This window comes from Gymnodraco acuticeps, unplaced genomic scaffold (assembly GCF_902827175.1).
Source record: "Gymnodraco acuticeps unplaced genomic scaffold, fGymAcu1.1, whole genome shotgun sequence".
Lineage (NCBI taxonomy): Eukaryota > Metazoa > Chordata > Actinopteri > Perciformes > Bathydraconidae > Gymnodraco > Gymnodraco acuticeps.
This window is the reverse complement of record NW_022991063.1, coordinates 664,384-690,084: the sequence shown is the minus strand read 5'-3', so window position 1 is coordinate 690,084 and position 25,701 is coordinate 664,384. Positions and strand designations below refer to the sequence as shown.

The 25,701-nt window shown below is 42.3% G+C and overlaps 3 protein-coding genes across 3 annotated transcripts in view; 2 read left to right on the top strand and 1 right to left on the bottom strand.

Moving 5' to 3' along the window:
* Positions 1–3,112: 3,112 nt before the first annotated feature.
* LOC117559906 (uncharacterized protein K02A2.6-like) lies at positions 3,113–7,105 on the top strand. The gene is made up of 3 exons (XM_034236622.1): positions 3,113–3,331; positions 4,411–5,657; positions 6,614–7,105. Exons 1-3 carry the CDS (start codon positions 3,181–3,183, stop codon positions 7,103–7,105), a joined length of 1,890 nt encoding a protein of 629 aa, XP_034092513.1. The 5' UTR covers positions 3,113–3,180.
* Positions 7,106–9,049: 1,944 nt separating this feature from the next.
* hacd4 (3-hydroxyacyl-CoA dehydratase 4) lies at positions 9,050–24,647 on the top strand. The gene is made up of 7 exons (XM_034236629.1): positions 9,050–9,242; positions 10,359–10,465; positions 10,592–10,719; positions 10,822–10,931; positions 11,629–11,735; positions 22,762–22,893; positions 23,866–24,647. Exons 1-7 carry the CDS (start codon positions 9,193–9,195, stop codon positions 23,952–23,954), a joined length of 723 nt encoding a protein of 240 aa, XP_034092520.1. The 5' UTR covers positions 9,050–9,192; the 3' UTR covers positions 23,955–24,647.
* Positions 24,104–25,701, bottom strand: part of focad (focadhesin) — a 79,310-nt gene continuing 77,712 nt past the window's right edge. The window contains 1 exon segment of the mRNA XM_034236623.1: positions 24,104–24,394. Within this exon segment, the coding sequence (XP_034092514.1) occupies positions 24,321–24,394 (74 nt within the window). The 3' untranslated portion in view covers positions 24,104–24,320.

The following is a 25,701-nucleotide window of genomic DNA, read 5'->3' as shown; positions in this document are numbered from 1 at the left end:
CAGATAATATAAATGAACCACATGCCATCCTTTACTTTGAAATCCTCACCGGAAGTGTTCCTGCACATACGAAACGTCCAGCTTCCCAGGGTTGTTTTATTGCATTACCGTAAACCTGTAACTAATCGCGCACTCGAAATACAGGGGCGGCTGGTTTGACCACGCAAAAGTGAAAGACGGCTGGCTTGACCGCAGTTGATTGGCTGGGCGGATTGCAAACCACGCCCTGTAAAACTCCCAAAAAGTTTTGGAGATGAGGAGGTGTCGGCGTTCTGGCGATTTACTCGGAAGGCTTCAGTCGAGTTGCTGGGAGTCCCAACTCCGGGGACTTCCGGCTGGGGACTTTGGGCGGCAGTATACGCCGTGAAGTGGTTTGCGGCCTGCCAGTAAACCCAAAGCAGAAGAAGAAGAAGTGACATCAGCGGCTTCATTTGCCTAATCCTCCCCCAGGAACTTATTCCGGTGTGAACGCGATCTGTATTTAGTTCATGAGAACTAAAGAGTTCTCATGAACTAAGTTCTCATGAACCTTTGTGGGAAAAGTACTGCGGTGTGAATGCGCCTTATCACAACTGGACCTTCTGTAGACACACACACCCCCCGCCGCCCCCCCCCCCCCCCCCCCCCCCCCCCCCGTCGGCGTTGGACTGGAAGTACAGCGGAGACCATAAACGGTTTGAAAACTTCTGTCACATAGTGATCATCTTCTCAATAAAATATCTTTGCTGATGTTTTTTCGAGTCTTCTGGCCAATCAGAATCAAGATTGTTGCCGGAAGTCCCCACGGAGAATAACTTAGCGGTAGAACTCTTCTTTATACATCCATGGGTACAACTTCAGATAAAAATGAACACATAATGAAATATGACCCCCGGTTTGATGACTGACAGGTCACAGAACAATGGGAGCTATCTACCCTTACCCACAATTTAAAGTAAGTCACACAGACTATCTCCTCTTTACTCTTCTCGCAGCAAGATGTCAGAACAAAGTGAAAAACAAACAATGGCATAACATATTATTAATATGTCGGGTAGCTAGTAATAGATTTATTTATTTTCTTCTCAGAGTGTACCAGAATGCATAGTTTATGTTAGTATTTCTAAAAATCTCCTGGGGAAGAATCCCCCCAGACCCCCCTTCTGGAGATGGGTTTTCAGCATGTGTGCCTTTTTATATAGTTCAGCTTTGATTCCATCATCTCATTAAACCTTTTTAAAAGCATACTTTAGTTCTGTGAAGGGATATAAGGGATATATGCACTGTACTTCACTTTTATTAATATTGTATGCTGAAAAGCGTATATATTACAGCACGATTTTTTGTTGAATAGATTTGAGTGCTTCAAAATGTTGGGTCGCGATGTATTGACCAAGTAAAAAGTGGGTCCCGAGGCCTGACCAGTTGAGAACCACTGCTCTAGAGCACCCTGGAACCGAGGGAAACTCTGAAAGAATACGCCCATTGGCTACAAATCAATATATGATTGGTTGATCAAACTGTCAGTCCAAACGTACGCTCTCATTCAGTGTAACGGCCAGGGCATTCTATCAAGGATGTAGAATACCTTGGTTGAAGGACATTCTACCCAGAGACCCAGAACAAGATCTGATTGGTTGCTTTCTTTTCTAACACAAAACCACGGAAATGCGTAGAGCATGGTCCGAGAAGGACAAACAAATCAACGTAACACTGTAATATTACAGATAAGATAAGATGGACTTTTATTAATCCCTCGTGGGGAAATTGTTTCTCTGCATTTGACCCATCCTGTGTTAGGAGCAGTGTGCAGCCATTTTGAAGGCGCCCGGGGAGCGGTGCCTTGCTCAGGGACACCTCGGTAGCACTTTGTCTTGCTGGGACTTGAACTGGTGACCTTCCAGTTGCCAAGCCAAGTCCCTATCGACTTCGCCACCACCGCTCAACGACACAGATACAATTCTCATTTTCATTTTATATACATTTTATTACACTTTATTTATATAATTAACTCGATTTTTGTTTTTGTTTTATCTGAGTGTTCCAGGGTATTCTCTGAATACCTTGAAGGCCCTGACGGTTCACCACTGGCGGATGAAGCCAGGGTGTAAATGTTATGCTACGTTCTATGTAAAAGTTTAATAAAGTGTAAGCAGCTAAAAGTGCTTCAACCGTCCATTCTTGTAATATGAGGGGCAAGAATGAAACATGGTGGCAGCGGAAATTGGAAACTTGGAAGTAAGAGAGCAGTACAAAAGAAGAAAAAGAAAACAAACTTTTGCTGTGCAGCTAACCAGCTAGCCTGTAGCTAATAACAAGCAGTGGGCTGGGGAAGACGCTCGTCGGTCGGCCATGGAAGGTTTGAAACCCCCATCAACATTGTGTTTGGACTCTGGCAATCTTACAAAGTCATGGGAATCATGAGAAGAGGAGTTTACACTTTACTTGGAGCTTTCTTTGCCAGAGGCAGAAGAAACAATGAAGGTGAAATTGTTCTACTACCTGATTGGTGAGACTGGTAGAGAACTTTGTGAAACTCTGATGAGTGATGTGACTACAGCCAGGAGGACAGTGAAGAACATCATTGACAAATTCGATGGATGGTTGCAATCAACCCCAAGGTAAATGAAACAGTGGGAGAGATATCGGTTTTTCGTGAGAAATCAAGGACAGGATGAAAACATTGATACATATGTCACTGATCTAAGAATGTTAGCCAGCACATGCAACTTTGGACAAATAAGGGACTCACTCATTCGTGATAGAATAGTATGTGGCATTATGGATTCAGGACTGAGAGAGAGATTGCTCAGGGAGGACAACCTGACATTGGACAACTGCCTACAGTTGTGCAGGGATACAGAATTGTCACGTGAAAATAGTAGAACCCTTGCAAGACATACAGTGGAGGAGGTGCACATGATGAAACAGACAGCATGGCAGGATAAGAACATGAAAGGGACAAGAACAAGTGTCCAGCCTTTGGAAAGCGCTGCAAAAAATGTGGTAAAGAAAATCATTTTGCTGTCAAATGTAAAACCACACAGGATAAAGACAAGAGAGGAAGACAAGTACACCAAGTGACTGAACAGGACAGTGAGGAATATGAGGACATCTTGAGTGTCACCACTACAGAGATACTGACTGACTGGTAAAGAGGCCGGGGAAGACAAAGCCAAGAACAGCCAGCTTTTCACAGGGATGCTAATCGGCAAGGAGCTGATGAAGTTTCAGATAGACTGTGGAGCTAGCTGTAATGTCATCCCTGTGAATCTATTGAGCCCTGAAACTCGGCTGGAGAGCACTAAGACAGTGCTGGTAATGTACAACAAGACCAGGCTGCATCCACTAGGCCAGGGGTGGGGAACCTTTTTCCTCTCAAGGGCCATTTCAATGTTTTCAACATCCTCCGAGGGCCGTACAAATTATTGACCTCTGCTTAAAAATACTAAAATCACAGCCAACTCATTTCACCTTTCTTTCATGATGTGCAAAAAAAAAGCAACCTCTTAATCCAGATATCTCACCATGACTCGCGCATGCATGCACGTGCACGGTTGTGGCATGACCACCAAAACAGAAAGATATGGACACAAGATGTGTGCAAATGTATTTAGTTTCCTATCCATGTGAACATGATTTAAGTGGGGGGGAACTAACCTCCTCTAGGGGGGTCCGGGGGCATGCACCCCCGGGAAGATTTTTTTTTTAAATGTTGAAGTTAAAAGCATCAATCTGGTGCACTTTGAGAGTAACATTAGATCTATGGATACATCTCACAACACCCAGATGAAACATAACTGTAAGCAGATTTTATTTTTCTTTATGGATATTTTACAAATCACTCTCCTTTCAAACTGTATTCTTGTTTATTAATAACAACTTTTTTTTACTGTCATATAGTATTTTATACCCGTTTACTTTATTCTCTTATTTTTTTATAACTAGAATGATCATATAAAGATGTGCCTTTACCTCACTGGTAGTAGAAAAAGCTTCTGATATTCGTTAGCATAGCTAGCTAACCAGATGCTAATAACAACAAAGTTATTGACTGTATGATCAGTATGACAGATGAACAGATCGCCACTGGGCTTTCAGCTAAAGACACAGCCACGCAAAAACTGCAGCATGTGTACGGCTCCTTATGGGTACTGCAATTTTTGGAAGTGCCGGAGCGGAGCTGCGTTCTGGTGCTCCCCGTCAGAACTACACCCCTGTCAGACGAGATATATACCACGTGATGACACGTTAGGCTTGTGTTGTGTTCAAGGACCCTGACCAGGAAAAACAGGCACTCACTTGTTTAATTATTTTGCGGTCTAGATTTCTTTAATTTTTTGCGTGTGTTTATAAATTACCTCGAAGGCCACACCAAATGGTCTCGCGGGCCGTATACGGCCTGGGGGCTGTTCCCCACCCCTGCACCAGGCAAATGCAAGGTGAAGGTGAGAAACCCAAGGAACCAAAAACAGTACCGCCTGGAGTTTGAGGTGGTGAATGAGGACTGTAGACTACCACTGTTGGGAAAGAAGGCAAGCGAAGCCATGAAACTCATTAAAGTACAGTATGAGAACATACTAGCTATTGACAGTATTGTCACTGAAGTGAAATCAGCCCACGGTGGTCTACACATGCAACAAATACAGAAGGAGTACAGTGATGTGTTCACAGGTGACGGCTGCCTGGAAGGAGAGTACAAGATCGAGATCGACGAGAGGGTGGAGCCGGTGAAACTCCCCAAACGACGAGTCCCGGTTGCCATGATGACTCCTCTCAAGTTAGAGCTGCAGGATCTACAAAGGAGAGAGATCATCACACCTGTGGAGAAAAGCACAGACTGGATAAGTAGTCTTGTCACAGTGCAGAAACCTAATGGCAAGCCAAGAATATGTATTGATCCAAGACCACTGAACAAGGCTCTAAAGCGGAGCCATTTCCCACTTCCTACCATTGATGACATCCTTCCAGACCTGTCGAGAGCGAAGGTGTTCACAGTCTGTGATGTCAAACATGGCTTTTGGCATGTGAAATTGGAGGAGTCAAGCTATCTAACAACATTTGCTACACCGTTTGGCAGATTTAGGTGGCTCAAGATGCCGATGGGAATCAGCCCAGCACCTGAGATTTTCCAGCGGATGCTGAATCAAGCACTGGAGGGTCTGCCAGGCATCTACATCATAGCTGATGACGTATTGATCACAGGAGAAGATGACACACAAGAAATGGCCTTCAAAGACCATGATGATACATTGAGACAGTTTCTAAGCAAATGCAGAGAAAAGAATATTAAACTGAATGCAGAGAAATTCAGGTTGAGGCAGCAGGAGGTGCCATATATTGGACACCTGCTGACAGCAGATGGACTGAAAATTGACCCCGAGAAGATCAGGGCAGTGAGAGACATGCCAAGACCAACTGACGTGAAGGGTGTACAGAGACTGATGGGCATGGTAAATGATCTCTCTAAATTCTACAAACACCTGTCCGATGACTGTGAGATTGTGAGACAGCTCACACACAAGGAAAATATGTGGGAATGGACAGGAATGCACGAAGAAGCATTCAGCAGGCTCAAGGACAATATAGCCAAAACACCAGTACTGAAGTACTATGACCCACAAGAGGACCTGACATTGCAGTGTGATGCTTCAGCACTGACTCAAAAAGGGAAACCTGTAGCATTCGGGAGCTGACACCAACCGAAAGGGGCTATGCCCAAATAGAAAAAGAATGTTTAGCTATTGTCTATGGCATGGAAAAGTTCCATCAATACACGTATGGCCGGAAAGTGACAGTACAGAGTGACCATAAGCCGTTGGAGAACAATGTCAAGAAGCCACTGTTAAGTGCACCAAAGAGACTCCAACGTATGTTGCTCAGACTTCAGAGATATGATTTTGATGTGATTTATGTCCCAGGTCGTGACATGTTACTTGCAGATACATTGAGTAGAGTATACTTACCAGAGAGCTCATCTGCAGGAACAGTGGAAGTTGAGATTGAGACGGTCAATATGGTGGCCTACTTGCCTATCTCTGAAGAGAGACTGAGCACAATCCGCTCTGCTACACAAGGAGACAAAACGCTACAGACACTTAGCAACACCATTCAGAAGGGATGGCCTAAACATAAGAAAGACACACCGATAGATATTATGCACTACTACTCATTCCAGGAGGAACTGAGTGTATAGGATGACATCATCTTCAGAGGGGAGAGAGCTGTCATCCCATATTCACTACAAAGGGACATCACCCGCCGGATCCACTCCTCTCACCTGGGTGTGGAGGCATGCCTCAGGCGTGCGAGAGAATGTGTCTACTGGCCGGGAATGAATGAACAGATAAAAACGTTCATAGTGAAATGTGACATTTGCAGATCAGTTGACACGAAACAACAAAAAGAGACACTACATCCACATGAGGTACCAGGCAGACCATGGGCCAAGGTTGGTACAGATTTGTTTACCTTTAACGATAAGAACTACCTCATTACAGTGGACTACTATTCCAACTTTTGGGAAGTTGACTACCTACCTGATACAAAGTCAAGTACTGTAATTAGGAAGCTGGAAGCTCACTTTTCCCGTCAGGGGATTCCGCTTATTCTTTTTTCGGACAATGGGCCCCAGTATTCGTCCCAAGAGTTCCAGCGTTTCAGTCGGCCGTGGGAGTTCGAGCACAAAACGTCGTCTCCTGGATACCCACAGAGCAACGGGAAGGCCGAGTCTGCTGTGAAAACTGCAAAACGACTGATGCTGAAAGCTAAGGCGGCGGGACAGGAGCCGTACCTGGCTATGTTGGATCACCGCAACACACCTACTCAAGGACTGACTACAAGCCCGGCTCAGGGACTGCTTAGCAGGAGGACCAGAACTCTACTACCTACTTGGGACAGTCTCCTACAACCCGAGGTGAAACAGACAACACAAGAGCAGATTGACAGGCAGGAGAAGCAAGCCACATACTACAACAGGACAGCTAAGGACATGGACATGCTCAAACAGGGAGACCGGGTTAGAGTTCAGCCTTACGAACCACACACGATCTGGAGGACGGCTACTGTGGTGGAGCCTGTTGACACAGGTCCTACACGGTGCAGCTGGAGAATGGAGGTGTTCTAAGGAGGAATCGACGTCACCTGAGACGGGTCCAGGGCACAGTACCGAGTGTGACAGCCCGTACGGTGACTGTTGACACTCACACGACTCCAGAAACTGTTACAACCCCTGACAGAGTCATGTGTGACACACAACAGACTGTGACTACCAGAGCTGGCCGACCAGTTGTTAGGCCACAGTACTTGCAGGACTATGCACACTGATATGGGGTCACTGATGTGATGTGACTCAAGGACTTTGGGGGGGATTTAAAAGAAAAAATGTTGAGTGAAAATTGTATTTTGTAATTTGTATTTAAGAAAACAAATTAATAAGTGATTTTGTAGAGGTCTACACTTAAAAAGAAAAAGGATGTTACAATAGTTGTTATATGTTTCCACACGGACCCTGTTGAGGGGAACACACACCGGAGCAGGCATGCGGATGAAGCCAGGGTGTAAATGTTATGCTACGTTCTATGTAAAAGTTTAATAAAGTGTAAGCAGCTAAAAGTGCTTCAACCGTCCATTCTTGTAATATGAGGGGCAAGAATGAAACACAAACTGGATCTTTTCGTGGAGCTCTGACTCCGCAGCAGTGGAAGAACGTTCATACAGCAGTCACATTCTTGAGTGCAGCCAAGCATTTGATAGCTACAGAAAATGTGGCAGAATTTCCGAGAGGATATAAAGCTAACACCTAGCCGAGGTCCTGACACTAATCTGTTCTTCATCCGCTGCTGGCAGAGACAAAAACACGCTGATATTACTTACATGCTCTTCACTCTTAACTTGAGTAGGAATGCTAAGCTAACTACACTTTATCTCAAGATTTGCTACAAGTCAACATCACCACTTACATATTTGTTTTCACTTATCTTCGAAGGAATTTATATCGTTATTGATGACATATCACCTTTGAACACAACAATGTCTTTAATCAGTTGTGACAGTTCGGTGAAAATTAATATAGATGATTTTGCAGAGAGGAACAGACTCCAGTCCTTTCTACTATTTTTTTCTTCTTCAATATTTCATCATCCTAACTGATGTATCATATGCATCCACACAGTAACCAGCAGCAGGCCTTCTCTGTGAGTGACCGTTGACCCTGATTCAGGTCCCTGATCTCTTTCCACCACTAGAGGGCAGTGCATACTGTCCTACTGAAAGCAAATCCTCTGATATGTGTTTATCCATAAGACTGGTAGAGAGATGTTAAAGCTTCATCTCTGTTCTCTTTTGTTTTAATTCATTCATTTCATGTTTTACTTCTTCTTGCTTCTTATTTCATTCCTCCTTGCAACAAAACACAATTGTAGTCAGAAAACTATGAAAAACTACAGTTTTAGGAAATGCCTGAGCCTTTCAAATAAAACTTAAAAATAAGCATGAGATTTTGTTTTGAATATTTCTGTTTTCAGCTACTTTTTAGTTCACATGAAGAATTACACAATAGTCAAAGTTATTATGTTTGATGGAAAACATTACAATTGTGATAGTAGTTATTGGCTCTTTCAGCCAAACTGTTTGACAACCATTTCTTCATGGTTGTGTTTGAGACCTGCCTAAAGAAGGACATTCAAAATGTCAGTGTTGGGAACAGAAGTGTTAAAATACGTCACTCTGTCCGTAACACAAACACAATAGACACACCCACGCACACACAGTCTCACACACAGTCTTACACACAGTCTCACACACAGTCTTACACACAGTCTCACACACACACACACAGTCTCACACACAGTCTCACACACAGTCTTACACACAGTCTCACACACACACACACAGTCTCACACACAGTCTCACACACAGTCACACACACACACACACACACACACACACACACACACACACACACACACACACACACACACACACACACACACACACACACACACACACACACACACGTGGAATGTCCACTTCCTACTCGCTGTAAAGCAATAACCGTTAACATCAGCCTGAGGAAGCAGCACAAAACACAAATATTGCAGCATTTGTCTGCTCACACTTGAGGAGGACTAAGAGGCGGGTCTCAGTTTACTGGGAGAAAACTGCTGCAAGGAGCTCCAAACTGCACCACAAAATGATACTGCTCACACAGGAATGATAAGATGCCTCTCTTACCAGCAACAAAAGGAGACTTTTGAGAGAATGTAAGTGAAGGTAATGAGAGTTTTCCACCAGGGTGTGAGCTCTCGCTGTGAGAGGAATGTGTGTTCATTCACAGGGCGTGTTGTGGAATGTAAGGCTTAACGTATACAAAGCTTCATTTACCAGCATGAGCAACGTAATACTGTAAAGTAGGCTTAGAGCTCAACTGTATCTGACAGACTGCTTCTTAAATTGCATGTTTATGTTTAAAATGAGCTTATAAAAGTTATGCACTGAGTTTTAAAACTACACAGGGTGGGAGAGTGTCTGTTTCCTGCAGTCAGTGAATCAGTCAGTGAATCAGTCAGTGAGTAGAATTCCACATTTTTGTGCATAAAAACATATAAAACATATTTGTGCCAAAGTCATATTATATTACTCTGACAAAGGGTGGAGTCTAAATTGCTTGCAGCCATATATATTAATGTTGTAACATACTGTATGTCACAGGCTAGGTGTCCTCGGAGGACTTCTCTGCAAACCATTTTTAATTTTAAAAATAAAGAATGTGATGACAGCTTAATGTAGCTAAAGCTGCACTTATCAATATGTATATATGTACACTTTTTTATATATAGAAGGGGATACTAACAGTGAAAACATCATAACGTTCCCCTCAGCTGTATATAGCTTTTTATCCTCTTTTAGGTATTATTTTGGTGTTAAGAGCTCATTTTTTGGTTCACTCTCAAGAGCCGCTTTCACAAGCAAGTACTTTGCCGCACTTAGTACCAGCACTTAGTACCAGCACTTAGTACCCCCATGGAACTAAGTACAGATTGTATAATATTGTATACAGAGTGAATAAGCAAATGCACTTTCCATCTGTGTTTCCATGTAATTCAATTGACTCAAAATAGTTCCTGATAGATGATTTAAGAGAATATTATAATCAAAGAGCATCCTCATTGGCAGTTATACAGTAAACAGATCCTTCTGACATTTTGACTTGCCACAGCAGGAGGATCAGAGCTGAAATGAAAACCACTAACGGCTCCATTAACTCTCAGTGTGCCAGGAAGCCAGGGATAACAATGGGTTAAACCTGGCAGGGTAAGATGTCCAGAGTGATGAAGGACAAACAACAAAAACCAAATGCCTATGTTGTTCTTTTACAGGCTCAGCTTCCGGCTTGCCTATATTTTCTCGTATAACCTGTTCCAGTTCTGTGGACATACATGGATACTGGCCAATACCATAGCCAGATATTTCACATTTGGTAAAGGTAAGGTTTATCAAAATGAAGTACAGCTCTTTAACTCAACTTAGTTTTTGTTGAGCAGCAATAGGCTCAAGTTTCACCATACTGTCGTCGTGTCATTCTGAAGGAATGTAATGTTTGCCTTTGCAGATGCCTTAGCAGACACGTTCTACTCGGTGGGCTTTGTGATGAGTCTGTGTCAGCTGCTCTCCATCCTGGAGCTCTTCCACATCGCAGACGGGATTGAGAAAGCCAGACTCCTCCCTCGCTTTGTGCAAGTGTGTATCACCCTCAGTTTTTCTGTGTGAATGCTCAAATGTGCATTCCAGATGACTTTGTCCTTTTTCAGCGCTAGTGGAATGTGCATGTCTGTTTTTCAGGTTATGGAGAAGAACATTCTGCTGATCATGGTGATCTTGCTGGAGGAGATCCAGAGTAAACCCGTTGTGTGTGCACAGTTGTTCTTGTGGAACATTCTGGACCTCCTACGGTATGAACATGACTCACTTCGCTTCACCTCAAGAATCTGCAAAATGTCAGATCTTAATGAATGTAGGCGCATTAACTGCTTTTCTCCTAGATTTATTTCAATTTGTTAAACACATTTTGTGTACTCCCAACTGATAACGTTGCGCAGGGATGATGAGTTGTAGGGGACACTCGTGCCACATTTCAGGATAGGATTCCCTTAAGGCGATCCAAAGATGAGGGGAGAATGGGACATGTGAGGTCACAGTGACCTTGACCTTTGAACTACAAAATCTATTTAGTTTATCTTTTTGCAAAATGTAAAGAAAATTCCCCTCAGGCAAGAATGGGATGGATGAACAGACAGATGATGCATACAAACAGTGCATAGAGTATACATATGAAGTCAAACGGAGTAAAGGGATTAGTGCAGACTAACATGCTACGACACTAACAGTGTAGTTCAAGTATTTTCCTCTCAGAGTTTGTGAAGAGGGTCTGCAGAACAGTTATTCCAGTCAGGTTTGTGAATACATTGGTATGTAGCAGATCATAATTAAATGAGTGTTGAGTAATGGCCTTATGGGAACCGAGGCATGTCTTACTGTGATGAATAAAAGGCTGTGCTCACCTTATAATTAAATCAACTGTAGGTTATTGTGTAAGAGTGCACCAGTATGCCCTCAGTTAATATTTGGATGTGTGCCGTTTGATGACAGGTACCCACATGAGCTGCTGTGTGTTATGGATACACCCTCCATCGCCATGCTGTGGATACGCTACACACTCTGGATCCCCTTATACATCCTGACAGTGGCCATTGAAGGTGACATTAATCAACTATCACATTGTTGAACTGGCAGTTATATTTAAAAAAAACAAATGGCTTAACAGGGCTCAGAATACATCTCAATACATTTAACATCATAAAGGAGAAGATATACTGTAGCTGCCTGACACGCTGAACTATGAGAGGCCGTACAGGCCGTAATTCATACTGGTCCTTTCACACACATACATTCTCCTCTCACACACACACATTCTCCTCTCACACACATACATTCTCCTCTCACACACATACATTCTCCTCTCACACACATACATTCTCCTCTCACACACATACATTCTCCTCTCACACACATACATTCTCCTCTCACACACACATACATTCTCCTCTCACACACATACATTCTCCTCTCACACACATACATTCTCCTTTCACACACATACATTCTCCTCTCACACACACATACATTCTCCTCTCACACACATACATTCTCCTCTCACACACACACATTCTCCTCTCACACACATACATTCTCCTCTCACACACATACATTCTCCTCTCACACACATACATTCTCCTCTCACACACATACATTCTCCTCTCACACACACATACATTCTCCTCTCACACACACATACATTCTCCTTTCACACACATACATTCTCCTCTCACACACATACATTCTCCTCTCACACACATACATTCTCCTCTCACACACATACATTCTCCTCTCACACACATACATTCTCCTCTCACACACATACATTCTCCTCTCACACACATACATTCTCCTTTCACACACATACATTCTCCTCTCACACACATACATTCTCCTCTCACACACATACATTCTCCTCTCACACACATACATTCTCCTCTCACACACATACATTCTCCTCTCACACACATACATTCTCCTTTCACACACACACATTCTCCTCTCACACACATACATTCTCCTTTCATCAACACATACATTCTCCTCTCACACACATACATTCTCCTTTCACACACACACATTCTCCTCTCACACACACATACATTCTCCTTTCACACACATACATTCTCCTCTCACACACATACATTCTCCTCTCACACACATACATTCTCCTTTCACACACACACATTCTCCTCTCACACACATACATTCTCCTTTCACACACATACATTCTCCTTTCACACACACACATTCTCCTCTCACACACATACATTCTCCTTTCACACACACATACATTCTCCTCTCACACACATACATTCTCCTTTCACACACACACATTCTCCTCTCACACACATACATTCTCCTCTCACACACATACATTCTCCTCTCACACACATACATTCTCCTCTCACACACATACATTCTCCTCTCACACACACACATTCTCCTCTCACACACACACATTCTCCTCTCACACACATACATCTCCTCTCCACACAATACATTCTCCTTTCACACACACCACATTCTCCTCTCACACACATACATTCTCCTTTCACACACATACATTCTCCTCTCACACACATACATCTCCTCTCACACACACATACATTCTCCTCTCACACACATACATTCTCCTTTCACACACATACATTCTCCTCTCACACACATACATTCTCCTCTCACACACACATACATTCTCCTCTCACACACACATACATTCTCCTTCACACACACACATTCTCCTCTCACACACATACATTCTCCTCTCACACACACATACATTCTCCTCTCACACACACATACATTCTCCTTTCACACACATACATTCTCCTCTCACACACATACATTCTCCTCTCACACACACATACATTCTCCTTTCACACACACATACATTCTCCTCTCACACACACATACATTCTCCTCTCACACACATACATTCTCCTCTCACACACATACATTCTCCTCTCACACACACACACATACATTCTCCTCTCACACACACACATTCTCCTCTCCACACACACATACATTCTCCTCTCACACACATACATTCTCCTCTCACACACACATACATTCTCCTCTCACACACACACATTCTCCTCTCACACACATACATTCTCCTCTCACACACATACATTCTCCTCTCACACACACACATTCTCCCTCTCACACACATACATTCTCCTTTCATCACACACATACATTCTCCTTTCAACACACATACATTCTCCTCTCACACACAGACATTCTCCTCTCGACACACACTACATTCTCCTCTCAACACACAACCATTCTCCTCTCAACACTCACACACCATCATTCTCCTCTCACACACATACCATTCTCCTCTCACACACACACATCTCCTCTCACACACATACATTCTCCTCTCACACACATACATTCTCCTCTCACACACACATTCTCCTCTCACACACATACATTCTCCTCTCACACACACACATTCTCCTCTCACACACATACATTCTCCTCTCACACACACTACATTCTCCTTCACACACATACATTCTCCTCTCACACCACACATTCTCCTCTCACACACATACATTCTCCTCTCACACACACACATTCTCCTCTCCACACACATACATTCTCCTCTCACACACACATTCTCCTCTCACACACATACATTCTCCTCTCACACACATACATTCTCCTCTCACACACACACATTCTCCTCTCACACACATACATTCTCCTCTCACACACACACATTCTCCTCTCACACACATACATTCTCCTCTCACACACACACATTCTCCTCTCACACACATACATTCTCCTCTCACACACATACATTCTCCTCTCACACACACACACACACACATTCTCCTCTCACACACATACATTCTCCTCTCACACACACACATTCTCCTCTCACACACATACATTCTCCTCTCACACACATACATTCTCCTCTCACACACACACATTCTCCTCTCACACACACACATCCTCCTCTCACACACACATTCTCCTCTCACACACATCCTCCTCACACACACATACATTCTCCTTTCACACACATACATTCTCCTCTCACACACACATTCTCCTCTCACACACATACATTCTCCTCTCACACACACACATTCTCCTCTCACACACATACATTCTCCTCTCACACACACACATTCTCCTCTCACACACATACATTCTCCTCTCACACACACACATTCTCCTCTCACACACATACATTCTCCTCTCACACACACACACATTCTCCTCTCACACACACATACATTCTCCTTTCACACACATACATTCTCCTCTCACACACATACATTCTCCTCTCACACACATACATTCTCCTCTCACACACATACATTCTCCTCACACACATACATTCTCCTCTCACACACATACATTCTCCTCTCACACACATACATTCTCCTCTCACACACATACATTCTCCCTCTCACACACATACATTCTCCTTCTACATACATATATTTTCACTCTCACACACGTATATAACTCACACATTCATACATTTTGCTCTCATATTATCATATTTCAATGCACACATTCATATATTTCTCACATATATACACATATTGAGCCCAGAAAATGAATGTTATTAAGGGCTGTAAAAATAATAAGCCTATGTCTAAAATGGTCAACATTGTTAGGAGGTTCTGCACTGCGGTCACCTCAGCCGTCTCTCGAGTTTGTTTTTCAAATCAGCTGCTCTTTGTTTTTTTTCCTGCTATATTTGACGAGTGATACAAATATTTGTTACCACAAGTTCTTAAGGAAACTGACACTGTTGGACTCGGTTCTAGTTTGACTTCTACCAGAAATAAAATGAAGTACTTTTACTGTGTACCTTGTCAGTAATCCTCTGTCAGAGTCCCCTCCATAGTACATCATGCATGTTTTTATGCTATCTTTGATGAGTGTTAAAAATATAATTTGACCATTAGTTCTTAATGAAATTGATACTGTTTGACTTTGTATTAGTTACTACTTACAATACATTGAAGTACTTTTACTGTGTATTGTTTGAGAAATCCTCTGTCAAAGTCCCCTGCTGAGAACAACATCAAGCCACTTCTGCTAAGTTTGATGAGGGAATTCTTTTTTGTTGCCATTAGTTCTTCGTGAGATTGATCCTGTTGGACTCAGTACTAGTGAAACTACCCCCACAAGTACTATGAAGTACTTTTACTGTGTACTTACTTTATAAACTCTGAATCTTGTGGTGCTTGAAGAAATACACACTGGCTAAGCCGGCCAGGTTATATATATGCCTTTTTTGGCACCCTTTTTTGCAATATTTATTCAAATGTCACTAGTTATTTAAACAAACCACTATCTGAGGATAACAAGCAACCATAAAACACCATTTATCTAGAGAGCCATTGAAGCCCATGAAGAATGTATCCTTCCACAAATCTTTTCATCTGCTGTATTAATAAAGCTGCCACGTGTTTTCAAATTCAAGTTAAGGCACTATCTGTGCAGAACATTACACATATTCTTCATTTGCAGTATTTTATTTAAAAAGTGTTCAGAAAGACTGCATCAATGATATGCTATATATATATATATATATATACACAGATACATATATATTTGTATTCACTTCAACCAAAGTCAATTTAAATAGCGGGCAAAAATGGGTTAATTGCCATGCATGTGGTGTTTGATATAGTTTACGTTCAATGTAAACTATTTTAGGCAGAAGCACGTATATTGACTAAACCCTTTTTAACAATTTACTATTTAGAAAGGTTTTTGTGAGAAATAATTTCAAAAGTAAACTTTTTTTTCCTTTTGGATTTAAATTTGAAATGTTTGCGCACAACATTATTAATGTATACATTTTTATCAATTTTTTAAAATTATGAATCCATTTATTTTATTGTATTTCCTTGAGGCTGGGGAAGATATCATGTAGTTCAACATGCAAATGTTCTACTACAAGTAAGTATAAGTATAACATGGAAAAGGAAATAAAATAAGTTTAACAGGAGGATGTGGATTTATTTTCTCTCACCTTGTAATAACACAATCAATGACACTCACAAAAAAACATTTTGTTGAATTGGACACATTTTTCAAAGCTCTATTGACTGACATGCGATGACTGGGACTGATGGAAGAATCTGAGAGGAATGAACTAGGAGCAGAGAAATAATCATATTTTAAAAGACAGCAGCTTCATAAGAGGCCAACAAGAGTGACAGAGTGTGCAGTGTGCTGAAGGATAGACCAGCTATCCAGGCCAGTCTCTAAAGACTTTCCATGGTGTCAAATGCTGCTGCCGGAGTACTGACTGGAAGTATTGCTGATATCATGTCTACCATCCTCTTAAAATACTCTGTCCAACAATCTAAGTCTCATGAAGAAAGGTGTTTTAATGCTTATTCAAAATAGTAGAGAAACATGCATTCTTGTACTCAGGAGGGGACATTGACAGAGGATTACTCAAAAAGTACACAGTAAAAGTACTTCATAGTATTTGTGGGAGTAGTTTCACTAGTACTGAGTCCAACAGTGTCAATCTCACGAAGAACTAATGGCAAAAAAATCTTTTTTTTCCCCTCATCAAACTTAGCAGAAGTGGCTTGATTTTGTTCTCAGGAGGGGACATTGACAGAGGATGTCAACAACAACAAAAACACACTAGAAGTAGGCTACTTCATTGTATTGTGGTAGTAGGTGTAAGACTACTGAGTCCAGCAGTATCAATATCCATCCATCTATGGATCCAATATCATTAAGAACTAATGGTAAAATTGTCTTTTTATCACTCATCTAAGACAGCAGAAACAATATGTACTATGGAGGGGACTCTGACAGAGGATTACTAAAAAAAGTACACAGTAAAAGTAATTCATTTTATTTCTGGTAGCAGTCAAACTAGTACAGAGTCCAACAGTGTCAGTTTTATTAAGAACTTGCGGTAAACAAATATTTGTGAAAAAAAAATGAAGAGCAGCTGATTTGAAAAACAAACTCGAGAGACGGCTGAGTGACCGCAGTGCAGAATCGCTGTATAGTTTAAATCTCCTAACAATGTTGTCCATTTTAGACACAGGCTTTTTATATTTACAGCCCTTAATAACATTCATTTTCTGGGCTCAATGTGTGTCTTGGCCGTTTTCGTTGTGATCTCTAAATTCCCCTTGTTTATAAATCACCGTTCCAAGCAAACGAGTGCTTTTGTTTTGAAATCACTTCCGCGAGTTTCGCGCCCCTCGCTCCAATGACCTGACATGACATGACATGTAAGGTAAAAAACAAAAAGCAAAAACGCCTCTCAGACGCTCTTCCGTTTACTTTTTTAATAAAGAAAAACAAATGCTCCGTAGATCCACGGATTCATCTTCCTCCATCGTGTTGATTTGAATCCGAAGTTCTGAACATGAGCCGGCACCGCTCGACCTTCTGAGCCAATCACAGCGCGATAAGGACCTGCCTTCCGTTTCAACCATACTCCTTCCGTTTCCACTATACTTTCTCTCACACATACATTCTTCTCTTGCATACATATATTGTCTTCATACATGCATATATTATTTATAATATTACATGTAAACATTGAATGAATGTGCATGAGAGCAAAATGTATAAATATGAGAGTTACAATATATGAATATGAAAGCAAAATGTATGTGTGAGTGAAAAATGTATAAATATATGAGTGACAAAATATGAATGTGTGCATTGAAATATGATAATATGAGAGCAAAATGTATGAATGTGTGAGTGTAAATATGTGTGTGAGAGTGAAAATGTATGTATGTAAAAGGAGAATGTAGGCTATGTATGAGCCCTGGAGGGTTCATAGAGAGAAATATAAATAAAATGAGGCCACGTTTTATTAATTCGTGCACACGATATACTTTCTCGTGCGCACAAGAAAGTTACCGGTGCGCCAAGTAGGAAGTGGAGCACACAGGAGACAACCGTTTAATTGCAGACCGTTATGTTTATGTGGGGAAATGGCAGTGCATACATTATTTGAGATATATTTCAAACTCAGACTTCATTTTAGGGACATTTCGGCCAGAGGTGTAGAGCGTTTAAGCACCGGATCGACAAAACAGGAGAGTCTGTGAACCAGTCTGCCCCAGAATTAATGTCCGTGACTCTCACAGTATCTGCTATCTGCGCGCAGAGAGCTGTGTCTTTTTTTTTTTTATCTTCTGAAAACGCCCACACACACACACCACACACACACACACACACACACACACACACACACACACACACACACACACACACACACACACACACACACCACACACACACACACACACACACACACACACACACACCACACACACACACACACACCACACACACACACACACACAACACACACACACACACACACACACACACACACACACACACACACACACACACACACACACACACACACACACACACACACACCTTCTTCATAAAACTAATAATATGGCGCAATAATCGGGCAGTTCGATGTGTCTAACCATAAGAAAGTCTCGTGCGAACGAGAAAGTATATTGTGCGCACAAATTAATAAAACGTGGCCTCGTTTTATAAATGTTTCTCTCTATGAACCCTCCAGGGCTCCGTATGTATGTGTGTAAGAGTGAACATATATGTATGTAAAAGGAGAATGTATGTGCGTGAGAAGACCAGTATGAATTACGGCCTGTACGGCCCCTCATACTGAACCATATGACAGTTGCTTTAAAGTGTAGAAGACTGGTAACATAAAACGGAAGTGTTGCGGGCAGACAGGAAACATGTTGGCAAAGAGATGATAAAATGTCAGGAAGTGTGTAAGGAAAGTTCCAGCTTTTGCAGTTAACTACTCAATACTGGCTTAGTGTCCTGTCAGAACATCTGATCCAGTGTTACTTCAAGAAAATGTTCAGGTGTATATGTAGTGTCTCTACTTTAAAGAGTCCTCTCCTGCTGATGTTCAGGTGTATATCAGTAGGAGAGGACTCTTTAAAGTAGAGACACTACATACTGATATACATTAAAGAGTCCTCTCCTGCTGATGTTCAGGTGTATATCAGTATGTAGTGTCTCTACTTTAAAGAGTCCTCTCCTGCTGATGTTCAGGTGTATATCAGTATGTAGTGTCTCTACTTTAAAGAGTCCTCTCCTGCTGATGTTCAGGTGTATATCAGTATGTAGTGTCTCTACTTTAAAGAGTCCTCTCCTGCTGATGTTCAGGTGTATATCAGTATGTAGTGTCTCTACTTTAAAGAGTCCTCTCCTGCTGATGTTCAGGTGTCTATCAGTATGTAGTGTCTCTACTTTAAAGAGTCCTCTCCTGCTGATGTTCAGGTGTATATCAGTATGTAGTGTCTCTACTTTAAAGAGTCCTCTCCTGCTGATGTTCAGGTGTATATCAGTATGGTAGTGACTCTACTTTAAAGAGTCCTCTCCTGCTGATGTCCAGGTGTATATCAGTATGTAGTGTCTCTACTTTAAAGAGTCCTCTCCTGCTGATGTCCAGGTGTATATCAGTATGTAGTGTCTCTACTTTAAAGAGTCCTCTCCTGCTGATGTTCAGGTGTGTATCAGTGTGTAGTGTCTCTATTTTAAAGAGTCCTCTCCTGCTGATGTCCAGGTGTGTATTCAGTGTGTAGTGTCTCTACTTTAAAGAGTCCTCTCCTGCTGATGTCCAGGTGTATGTCAGTATGTAGTGTCCTCTACTTTAAAGAGTCCTCTCCTGCTGATGTTCAGGTGTATATCAGTATGTAGTGTCTCTACTTTAAAGAGTCCTCTCCTGCTGATGTTCAGGTGTATATCAGTATGTATGTCTCTACTTTAAAGAGTCCTCTCCTGCTGATGTTCAGGTGTATATCAGTATGTAGTGTCTCTACTTTAAAGAGTCCTCTCCTGCTGATGTTCAGGGTGTATATCAGTGATGTAGTGTCTCTACTTTAAAGAGTCCTCTCCTGCTGATGTTCAGGTGTATATCAGTATGTAGTGTCTCTACTTTAAAGAGTCCTCTCCTGCTGATGTTCAGGTGTATATCAGTATGTAGTGTCTCTACTTTAAAGAGTCCTCTCCTGCTGATGTTCAGGTGTATATCAGTATGTAGTGTCTCTACTTTAAAGAGTCCTCTCCTGCTGATGTTCAGGTGTATATCAGTATGTAGTGTCTCTACTTTAAAGAGTCCTCTCCTGCTGATGTTCAGGTGTATATCAGTATGTAGTGTCTCTACTTTAAAGAGTCCTCTCCTGCTGATGTTCAGGTAATATCAGTATGTAGTGTCTCTACTTTAAAGAGTCCTCTCCTGCTGATGTTCAGGTGGTATATCAGTATGTAGTGTCTCTACTTTAAAGAGGTCCTCTCCTGCTGATGTTCAGGTGTATATCAGTATGTAGTGTCTCTACTTTAAAGAGTCCTCTCCTGCTGATGTTCAGGTGTATATCAGTATGTAGTGTATCTACTTTAAAGAGTCCTCTCCTGATGATGTTCTGGTGTATATCAGTATGTAGTGTATCTACTTTAAAGAGTCCTCTCCTGCTGATGTTCAGGTGTATATCAGCATGTAGTGTCTCTACTTTAAAGAGTCCTCTCCTGCTGATGTTCAGGTGTATATCAGCATGTAGTGTCTCTACTTTAAAGAGTCCTCTCCTGCTGATGTTCAGGTGTATATCAGTATGTAGTGTCTCTACATATCTCCATGCTTTAATGTTCAAAAAGCTCTTTATTTTTCTCATACTGCCTGTGCTGCAGCACCTCTTTTCACCCTCTGTCTGAAACCAGACCACACATATAGATTAGAACACACTACAGGAAAGGGAGAATATGGCCTCTTTAATGGTTTGAAGAATCAGTTTTAATTCGCACTCTCCAAAAACTTGGAGTTTCAGGCTCTGCACTTTCCCTCCTCACCTCATATCTGAAAGACCGTACCTACAGGGTGACTTGGAGAGGGTCTGAGTCCGACCCTTGTCCATTAACTACAGGGGTCCCTCAGGGCTCTGTTCTTGGTCCCCTCCTCTTCTCCCTGTACACAAAGTCGCTCGGATCAGTCATTAGCCCGCATGATTTTTCATACCACTGCTACGCTGACGACACCCAATTAATTCTGTCCTTTCCCCCGCTCAGAGACCCAGGTCGTCGCACGCATCTCTGCTTGTCTAGCTGACATCTCTCAGTGGATGTCTGCTCATCACCTCAAGCTCAACCTTGACAAGACTGAGCTGCTCTTCCTTCCGGGAAAAGATTGTCCCACTCTTGACCTAACAATCAACATCGGCACCTCAGTTGTTTCCCCGACTCAGACTGCAAGGAATCTGGGTGTGACCCTAGATAACAACCTGTCCTTCACTGCAAACATCGCTGCTACAACCCGTTGCTGCAGATACACGCTTTACAACATCAGGAAGATACGTCCCCAGCTGACCCAGAAAGCGACTCAGGTTCTGGTCCAGGCTCTCGTCATCTCACGCCTAGACTACTGCAACTCCCTCCTGGCTGGTCTACCTGCATGTGCCATCCGACCTCTGCAGCTCATCCAGAATGCAGCGGCTCGTCTGGTCTTCAACCTTCCTAAATTTTCCCACACCACTCCGCTCCTCCGCTCCCTTCACTGGCTTCCGGTAACTGCTAGAATCCACTTCAAGACACTGGTACTTGCTTACCATGCTGCGAATGGATCTGGCCCTTCGTACATCCAGGACATGGTTAAAACCGTACACCCCAGCGCGTGCACTACGCTCTGCATCAGCCAAACGGCTCGCTGCACCCTCGCTGCGAGGGGGACCCAAGTTCCCATCGGCAAAAACACGTGGGTTTGCTATCCTGGCTCCAAGATGGTGGAATGAGCTCCCCATTGACATCAGGACGGCAGATAGCTTGCACATCTTCCGGCGCAGACTGAAAACTCATCTCTTTCGACTCCACTTCGAGCGATAGAACTATTACCAAAGCACTTATATACTAATAAAGGACTGGCTTATCTAAAGCCAGTTGAGTAGCACTTGCAATGTTTGGCTCTATGAAACCTGATGTACTTATATGATTCTGTTTTCTTCAAGGTTGTGTCTTCCTGGTCGAATGTACTTATTGTAAGTCGCTTTGGATAAAAGCGTCAGCTAAATGTAATGTAATGTAATGTCTATATCTTCTCAGGTTTCACTATCTACCAGGTCCTGCTCCATGTTGAGCCAACAGCAGCGAACTCATCCCCTCTGAAATCCACACTTTCAACACAGATTCACCTTCCCTTCCTCCTCATGGTCTACCTGCCTTTTCTGGCTCTCGGTAAGTCAGCCAACATTCACACTGAAAACAGCACTGTGGTAAAACACAAGCTTCTTCCACTACAGTGGTTTATAATACTATGCAGAATGATTTTTGATTCTAGAAAGTTATTACTGTTATCTTTTGTCATGATGATTGCCAAATAAATCATACAAAATAATTATTCCCAACAAACCTCCAGTCTTTGTAGAATCTGAAGGCACAGGCCACTCTAGGTATGGAGGACGAGAGATGCCAAATATAAAGATATTTATACATTTATGTTTGCATTGTGAACAGTAGTGTACAAGCGATGGCCCCTAACTAATCACTATACCAGGGGTGTCAAACTAAATGTCATCGCGGGCCACATCAGCATTATTACTCAAAGGGCCGGTTGTAACTTTAAGACTATATAAATAAATAAAATAATGTATTATATTACATTATTGCCTCTGCATTGGATTATTATGGGATAGGGTGATAACTCCATAATTAACTACATCTGAAAGCAGAAGTCTAGGGCAAATAATTGCAAATATTTGCAAGTCTCTTCAGTGCATGTCACAAAACGAAATGCATTGTGGGACATGTAGGTCATGGGCAACCTGCTTCTGTAAAGTGGCATGTAACAGTATAATAAACGTATTACATTCTTTGCAAGCTCTTGCGGGCCACATAAAATGAAGGCGGGGGCCAGATTTGGCCCACGGGCCTTGAGTTTGACACCCCTGCTCTATACCATCTTGTGTTGCATTTGAAACCAAAGCAGATACATAAAAGAAGCACAATTGCAATCTCTCATACAAATGTAAAGAAAGATACATATTGGGTAGATTTATAAACAGCAAACGGAATCAGAGGTTCCTTTTATATAATGACCATCATATTATTCTTTTTGTAACAACCATCTTGTTGCAGTTGTTTTTGGTAATCATTTCAAACAACCATAGTTTTTTTCCTGACTTTGACAACAATTTTGTCTTTTTTTAGGGGCAACTGTGACAGTCTGGCAACTCCTGAAGGAGAGACACCACCAACTGGGCAAATGGAACAAGAAAATGAAAATGAAAATGAAATGACACGTTAAGACTCACTTCAGGAAGTTTATTTTTTGATAAAATACCATGCGTGCTGTTACTTTTTAGCAAGTTTGTTAAATTAAAACTATAATGAAAAGAAAATCTTGAACTGAAGAGCCATAGAATCAAATTCAACATCATTAAATATGTTGTGTGTTTGAAGATCTTTTTATTGGAATATATTGTTTTGGAGCACATTCCTCTGATGTGGCTGAATGAGATGAAGTGGAGCTTCACTTTCTCCATGTTGATGCAGAGAGCCTCACACATGTCCAGCCATCCGAGCTTATTAATACTGCAGCCATTTATTTGTGAAGAACACCTGTAAGCGTAGCCACGGTAACAGTCTGTCATGGCTCCTCTGGGCTACCACCCGTACGCTCTGGTCCACACGGCTTTCTTCTTAAACTCGGCAGAGGACTTGAGGGCCAGCAGGGCGGCTGGAACACAAGGAAGATCACATTTTTCATCCGTGACAGATTGTTGTTTGTTATTGTGAATTCATGATGTGAATCCACCTGCATGGGCTTCTATGTGCTGTGTTTGTTATGTCTCAGTGTCCTAACAATCAGCCTCAGTGTTTCCCTGTGGAGTTTTCTGTTAACAGTTTACATTACATATTTGACCCTGGATGCCCAACATCCAGGGTGAATGCATTTCATTCCTCATTAAACATTTACAAAGACCATCTTTTGCATGGTGACCGGTATGGTTTTATTTAGTGTTATTTAGTTTTGTTTGGAGTCGAATTTCAATCCATTATCCTTCATAGCTCTCTTAGTAAAATGGCAGCTAAGACAATACAAATAGGGATCTTTTTCATCTCCAATAGAGTGGTTCAGCAGTGAGTCCTAAAACCCAGAAATGACGTTCCCTTGTCTTAAAGAGGACATCATGCAAAATGCACTTTTGTACATCTTTTATAAATGAATATGTGTCCCCGGTGTGTCAGGGAACTCACCAAGTGTCAGAAAACACAACCCTCTCTATTTTCCTCCATACCCAAATCTCTAAAAAAGGGGCTGCAACGGATCTGATGAAAACTGATCCAGATATGAACACTGTCCTGACGTCAGGACGGTGGCACTACGGCTATTGGGGAATGAGAGGTTGGGCCACGGCCAACCATTGCGCTGGAGACGCTGTAGTACATATGCCAGGCCTGTAAGTGGCGCTGTAGTCTGCCACAAAAGCAGCGAAGAAGACTTCCCGCGCATGGTTGCCCTTCTGTTTATTCTCCGCTGTGGCTCTTTTTCTCCCTCCCCGAGGCAAGCGTTTGCTCCCGCTGCTGTAATTCAATGCAATCCCTCCCCGTCGAGGCAAGCGCTGTAATTCTCTCCGGTTTGCCACCAGCAGATGACAAACACCCACCTCTCCGCCTCTTCCAAGGAACGAGGGAACCGTGCGGCAGAGTTTCAGTTAGATTTTTCTTCGCCGGTCAACATGTCCGTTAAAGTTTAAATCGTCCGGACAAAATTAGAAAAAGTGCCGGTCAAAGGTCTTCTTTGTTATTTATTGAGCTTTAAAACAAATGAATAACGACTCTATATAATCATATAAGAATAAAACACGGAGGACGGAGATCTATTTTTCTCCCCCTCTACTGACTTGATCAGAGCACGCTCCCCTCTCCTGCAGGGGGGCGTGGTCAGCTGCAGGGGGGCGTGGTCAGCTGCAGCTCAGCCCCCTGCAAAAACAGAGCTGGAGAACAGCAAATAGAGCGAAATGAGGCATGGCTACAATGCAT

Coding starts and splice junctions, on each gene's coding strand:
- LOC117559906 (XM_034236622.1), top strand. CDS start 3,181: ATGCTAATCGGCAAGGAGCTGATGAAGTTTCAGATAGACTGTGGAGCT. Junction 3,332..4,410: donor GACCAGGCTGCATCCACTAG/GCCAGGGGTGGG, acceptor CCCCTGCACCAG/GCAAATGCAAGGTGAAGGTG. Junction 5,658..6,613: donor TGACTCAAAAAGGGAAACCT/GTAGCATTCGGG, acceptor AATGGGCCCCAG/TATTCGTCCCAAGAGTTCCA.
- hacd4 (XM_034236629.1), top strand. CDS start 9,193: ATGATAAGATGCCTCTCTTACCAGCAACAAAAGGAGACTTTTGAGAGA. Junction 11,736..22,761: donor CCTGACAGTGGCCATTGAAG/GTGACATTAATC, acceptor ATATCTTCTCAG/GTTTCACTATCTACCAGGTC. Junction 22,894..23,865: donor CCTGCCTTTTCTGGCTCTCG/GTAAGTCAGCCA, acceptor GTCTTTTTTTAG/GGGCAACTGTGACAGTCTGG.